Raw genomic sequence first — 6,733 nt, forward strand, 5'->3', positions numbered from 1 at the left:
TGCGTGACCCCATGGCCTCCGACCCTCCGTGAAACGCTCTTCCTTCAGGTTGTATCACATGCATCACGCGCTTTTCCTTTTCTGCTCTTCTGCCTGCTTTGGTGACTTCCAGCCAGCGCAGGGATCATTAGAGTGCATCTCTCTGCCTCTGCTTTGATCTTGGTAACTTTCTCCTAGTCGGGGCCATCTATTTCTATCACTGAAATCAATGGTTCTCAAAGTGGGATCCTGGAGTTGCAGCAGCAGCACCATCTGCAAACTATACAGAAATGCAAATTCTCAGGCCTACAGTAGCATCAGAACTTCTGGAGTGGGCCCAGAAATCTGTGTTTTAAGAAGCCCTCTGGTGTTTCTGATGCAAGCGAAAGTTTTTAAGCCACTGGATAAAATGATCATTTCCATGCTGTTGCCTCCCAAATCTTTATGGCGAACCCTGACTTCATACCCAAACCTCTCTAGAATTTCAAGGTGGAGTATTTTGGGGAATGTTAATATATGAGAAGAGAAAAAAAAAAGCTGTATGGTCAAAAAGAGCTTATATAGTATTGCAACATTTCTTAAAAGTATTTAAAGTGGTCAGGTGCAGTGGCTCATGCCTATAATCCCAACATTTTGGGAGGCCAAGGAGGGCAGATTGCTTGAGCTTAGGAGCTTGAGAACAGCCTGAGCAACATGGTAAAACCTCGTCTCTACAAAAAAATTCAAAAATTACCTGGGTGTGGTGGTGTGTACCTGTAGTCCCAGCTACTCAGGAGTCTGAGGTGAGAGGATCACCTGAGTCCAGGAGGCTGAGGCTACAGTGAGCTGTGATTGTGCCACTGCACTCCAGCATGGGTGACAGAGTGAGACCCTGTCTCAAAAAAAAAAAAAAAGAGCCTATGACTAAAGGGACCTATCTGCAGGAGCCTGTGGAAAAAGCAACAACAGAACTTTTCCAGCTGGATGGCTTCTTTGGAACCACAAAGTAGTCCCCCTTATCCGTAGTTTCGCTTTCTGAGGTTTCAGTTACCTGTGGTCAACCATGGTCCAAAACTATTGAATGGAAAATTCCAGAAATAAACAGTTGTTTTCAGTCGAGCGTGCCCTGGGTAGTGTGATGAAATCTTATGCCATCCCGCTCTGTCCCACCTGAGACATCAACCAGCATCACCTGGGAATTCAATAGAAATACAGATTCTTGGGCCCCACCCCAGACCTGCTAAATCCAGACCCTCTGGGGGAAGCCCAGCAATCTGTGTCTTCCCACGTCCTCCAGGTGATTCTGATGCAGGCTGAAGTTTGAGAACCACTGACCCAGAGAATTAGTGTGGGGAATAAAAAGCCTTATAGCCCTTAGTACACAGGTGTGCACTATTTAAAAAGTGTGTGGTGTTTTCCTAAGGCGGCTGGTCGAGTCGGCCTCTCTCCCCTCCTCTGTAGTGTACACCAGAGAGGGACAGGTTGAGTGATTGCCACAGAGCATTCCTGTGGAGCCCATGCCCCGTGCACTCAGAAGAGGCAACGTGATTTCGAAGGCTCCTCATAGAAGACTAGGGGCTCTATAATAGTTAGGGTTTGGAATCCTTAGAAATTGGACTCATAATTAAATACTGCATCCCATCTATGTTTAAGTAATGCCACTTTTAAAACACTAAACCTAAGCTGGGTGTGGTGGCTTATGCCTATAATCCCAGTACCCTGGGAGGCTGAAGTGGGAGGATCGATTGAGGTCAGGAGTTGGAGACCAGCCTGGGCAACATAATAAAACCCCATCTCTTAAAAAAATTATTTTTTAAAATTAGCTAGGTGTGATGATGATGTGTGCCTGTAGTCCTAGCTACTTGGGAGGCTGAGGTGGGAGGATTGCTTGAGCCCAGCAGGTTGAGGCTGAAGTGAACCATGATCAAGCCACTGCACTCCAGCCTGGGTGACAGAGGGAGACCCTGTTTCTAAAACAAAACAAAACAAAACATACTAGACCTGTGCAGCCACTAAAATTTGCTTCCATATACTGGCAAATGTCATTATGACATGAGTAGAAAGGGTCAGGAGAGGGCGTGTTTGAATTTTAAACACCATTAGCACGTTGCCTGTGTCTCTTTGAGAACCTGGCACAGGAAACTCTTGGATCGCAGCGGATGTTGTGCAATAGCTCTTTGAACATTTCCTTCAGAAGTGGAAATGTCTCACATAAAAAAGAGGAGGAACGTCCAGACAGATAGTGCAAACCTGATGTTCTGCACTTCCATCTGATCTAAATGGTGAATCCATGTGAGTCTAGATGACACAATACACATTTCAAACAGAGAATGCCATTAGAAAGTTGATTGATTTTGACATCATCACACGGACTAGTTTTTCTAGTGTATTGTGTTATACACATCTGGCACTTAGCAGTTGCTTGGTAAATATTTGCCATGGGAATGAATGAAATACAAACCCTCTTCCAAGGTTGGTAGCTCACCTAACAAAAGTGGTTCCCCCTGCAGAAGGGAGAGGGGGCTCAAAGAGAAGTGGCTGGCATGCCAGCACAGTTGGGGTGGAGAGAGTGGCTGGCCCATAGCCTCCATGATTACCACCTGGGTCGGGTGGGTAGGGAGCCCTGGACTGGAAACCAGAGCTCACTGATTCTCCTGCTCCAGTGATTCGCTGACTTGGCCTCCCTTTTCATAGCCAGATGTCAGTGTAAGAACAGACCGCTCTCTGCTGGGCTAGAGAAAAACGTTAGATCTTAGAACAACTTTTTAAACATTTTCCACCATGACCCACAGTTAGAATACATTTTATTTTGTAAACTGGGAAAGACACCAACCAAAATATAATTGAAACAAAAGTTTCACAGCACAATAGTTACCTTACTACATGTGATGCACAATGGACTGTATTCTTGTCCGTGCTGTTCCATTAAAGAAAAATGTGGCACACTTACTGATTTCACAGTCCACTAGTGGGCTGAGACCACACAAGAATCCTGCGGGAAGGGATGGCCTTCAGGCCCTCCATCTCAGGGAACATCTGGGAAGGGAAGGGTGATCCTCCTTATGCCCACACCTGAAACATGCTTAAGACCCAGGAAAGTGTCATGTAAATCCTTGTTTTCTAGAATCTGAACAAGAGAGCTCAAAAGAGAGGTCTTTGCTTCTATGTTTAGAATATTATACATAAGCCAGGTGTGGTGGCTCTTGCCTGTAATCCCAGTACTTTGGGAGGCTGAGGCAGGAGGATTGTTTGAGGCCAGGAGTTTGAGACCAGCCTGGGCAACACAGTAAGACCCTAACTTTACAAAAAATTAAAAAAGTAGCCAGGCACGGTGGTGCATCCCTGTAGTCCCGCCTACCCGGGAGGCTGAGGTGGGAGGATGGTTTGAACCCAGGAATTTCAGGTTACAGTGAGTTAGGATTGTGCCACTGCACTCCAGCCTGGGCAAGAGGATGAGATCCTGTCTCTAAAAAAATAAAATAAAGTATTATATACGTCCCAATAAGGTTTTTTGCTGTGACCTTCCCTAGGGAGGTAGCCGCTCCTGACTGCTCCAGAGAGGAGCTCCCATGCGCAGAAGGACTGTGGCAGCTGCTGTACTCAGTGCTACCAAGCAGACAGTTACGGAGGCTCAAGGCAGGGACCACCACTGTCGGAACCCCTACATCAGTGCTCCCCAAAGTATTTCTCACTCCATGAGATTTTACTAAGTGTTCTTGGGGAGGGAAGATGGGGGGTTGGTTCTGTGATAAAATAAGGAGATGTTGGTTGAGACAACTTCTCAGAGCCTCTGACATGCTATGTTGTGTTGTGTGTGTTAAATGTTTAGGGTGTGGTGGGGGGGACACGATGTGGTATTTTCCTACCATATTTAAACCCAGAACCATTTTTTCCAATAATCCCTGAACATCTGCAGAACACAGTTTAGGGAATGCTTCTTCCAGTGACTGCAATCTGCTTCTTCCACTAGCTAGGAGAAAAAGCAAACTAGAGTCTTCATTCCTGCGCCAATTGTGGACCGGGCTGGGGACTGAGCTAGGGCTTTGGCTAAGAAAATGAGAAAGCAACAGAACTTTGAGTGCATGTCAGGCAGACCATTGTTATTTATGTATTCATCTTTTGTAGTTTTAACTATTCAAAAGAGACTATGGTGGCCTGTGGCGGAAAGTAATTTAGACACTCACCGAAGCCATCCAAACTGTGGGCTGTGAAGCAGAGACACCAAGTCAGTGAATCAGCACAGCTGCCTCTCCAGCCTCCAAGTCTCAATGTGACTTGATGTCTATCTGTCATTATAACTCTGAAGTTATAGCATTTGTCACTTTTCTGGTATTTGTAGATTTGAAGATTCATGAAGGTCTCAGGACAAATTCCTCGTAAAAATCAAGATCCTATTGTAATTTAGGTTTGAATTTATCAATCTGAAAGCCCCAAAAAAGGTCCCATGTACAACCTGAAAGCTGTACCCTGCCCACATCTTGGGGGTGCCATTCATACAGAAGGTGGTGTCAGTGAAGCCCTTTGGAGCTGAGGGACAACAGTAACCCTCTAAAAATATTTTTGTTTTAAACTGTAAAAAACAAAACAAAGTTACAGAGTTGTTGATCAGAATGTCCTGTGAGTTCTCTTTCACTCTTGACTAAATCCATTGGCTGGTGTTTTTCAGTAAGGACAGCATCTTGGCTTGGGAGTCGGTGAGCAACTTAAACACTGGATTCAGACTCCAGCTCACCAGCTCCTGTTTGGGCAATCCGAGACTCACTTCCAAAACAGTAATGTTGATGACAGCACTCACCCCACCAAGCTGAGGTGAGATAAAGCATATTAAATAGCTCTTTACAAATGTCATTTGTAGTCACCAGAGAAAGCCATGTCCTGCTGAGCTCTCTACTCTCAAATGTTGATGCCCAAAGTTTGCCACCCCATGGCCAGTGGCACTGGGAAGGTCCCGTGGGCAGTGTCAAGGAGAAGTGGGTTGCAATACAGTTGCTTAATACTTCTGAAAGAGGGTTTTATTGTGCCTACACTTTATGATTTGCTGTGATCTGGAGAGGTGGGACCCCGAACACTGGAGTCTACCTAGAATTCCTTTTACTTCTAAAAGTTTTTGCAGCCATACATAGGTATTAAATCATTTCTTGGATCCAAACTGTCATTATCCTGGTTCCTTGTAGATGTACTGTTATATTTACATCCAAAACATAAAATACACTCATGATCTCAGAGGTGGCAGTTTTGGGGCCAGCATCTCTATGTATCACTTAACTGTAAAATGAACAAACATCCTTCCGAAGAGTAGGAGAATGAGGACTTCATGAAACCATCACACAGAGCACACTTTGAGATGTGGGATTTCGTGATGGTAAAATAGACATCCCTTAGGAGGTACTTGGGAAGGAAACTAGAAAGGTTGGCACAGTTACATTTCATACCTTGGTTAAATAAATCATGTGGTCTATTTCTTAACCAACTGGCACAACTGCCACCCTCTTTCCATTCTTCTTAACAGGATCTGTTCCTCACTTTCAGTCTTTATTTCTCTACACACCTGTTTTCCCTGAAGTCTTAGAACTGCGAGAGGAGCCTGGCTTGGCCATGCTGGTTACCCCGTTGTTTTCATGTTAGCGCTTGTCTCGGTGTAGCCTGCTGTGTCTCCTCCAGTGTCCCCTGCAACTTCCCCTGCAGTGTCCCTGCTTCTGTGTAAGCCTGTTGGCCTGGACTTCCTTGCCAGCAGCAGTTTACAGGCCGCCGCTCTGTACTTCTTTGAAATGAGGTTGTAGAGGATTGGGTTGATAGATGCGCTCAGATAGAAAAGTTGCAAAGCGACGATGTTAAAGTACTGAGAGAAGTACATCATCCGCAAATCTTCCGTGTTTATGTAAATGATTCTGCCAACGTGGAATGGCAACCAGCAAACTACGAATGCCAGAACCACCACCACTGCAACGTAAGACACAGCACCGGGATTAACAAAAGCATTGGGAAGCAAATAACCCCCCCACCCTCACAAGGAACCATCTGCAATAATAAGTAACAGCAAAATAAATTAGAGAAAACTTCTACCTAGCCAGATCCTCACCCCAGAAAAAAATGACCAGGCTGCAGGATATTTGCTTTAAAACTGCATAGTAGGTTCCTATACGTGTTATCAAGGCTGGACATAAACCAGAAGGAGCAATTTCTCTGAACAAGCTGCCTTGGCAGGCTTCCTTCCACAAACTCACTTCGGAGAAGTTTTCTGTTCTCTGTTGAAAAGAATTCTACAACAGGTCTGCACAATCTTTACTTTTTGATATAAGCAAGGTTTACTTTAGCCTTCAGCATCACTTAACATTAAATAAAAATTTTTAGCTTAATGAAATCTCCCTCATCTTCTCAAGGGCACTGTGAGGACTCCTCATCTGTGGCATCTAACAGGTGGTTGGATTAAGAATTTCCAACTCTCCTTCCTGGTCTCAGAGGCTCTGGAAAAGCACTGCTGGTTACTGAATCGGATCGGGGATTCCACCCTCAAAGCCCCCCTGGGGTCCTCCAGAGCTCCTGGGGGACAGGACATGGTTTTCTGGGGGCACAGGAAGTACGGGCGGGTGGAGGCTGGAATCGAAATGGGAAAGGGAACTGGAAGCGGCGCCCAGAGCTGGGCGAGCAGGGGAAGGGGACCCAGCATTTGGCGGCCCCCGGCGGGGTGGACCGCAGGCAGGCGTCTTTGGAACCGCGGTGGCTCCACTTACGCAGGACGCGGACGGTCTGCCGGTGGCCTCTCTCCCGCCCCGAG

General features: G+C 45.9%; 1 protein-coding gene across 1 annotated transcript; it reads right to left on the reverse strand.

The window, feature by feature from the left end:
- Positions 1-5,560: 5,560 nt before the first annotated feature.
- On the reverse strand, positions 5,561-6,514 carry MLNR (motilin receptor). The gene is made up of 2 exons (XM_011998624.1): positions 6,400-6,514; positions 5,561-5,898 (listed from the first exon to the last, which is right to left on the reverse strand). The coding sequence occupies exons 1-2, from the start codon at positions 6,512-6,514 to the stop codon at positions 5,561-5,563; spliced, it is 453 nt and encodes a 150-aa protein (XP_011854014.1).
- Positions 6,515-6,733: the final 219 nt, after the last annotated feature.

This window comes from Mandrillus leucophaeus, unplaced genomic scaffold, assembly GCF_000951045.1.
Source record: "Mandrillus leucophaeus isolate KB7577 unplaced genomic scaffold, Mleu.le_1.0 Scaffold577, whole genome shotgun sequence".
NCBI lineage: Eukaryota > Metazoa > Chordata > Mammalia > Primates > Cercopithecidae > Mandrillus > Mandrillus leucophaeus.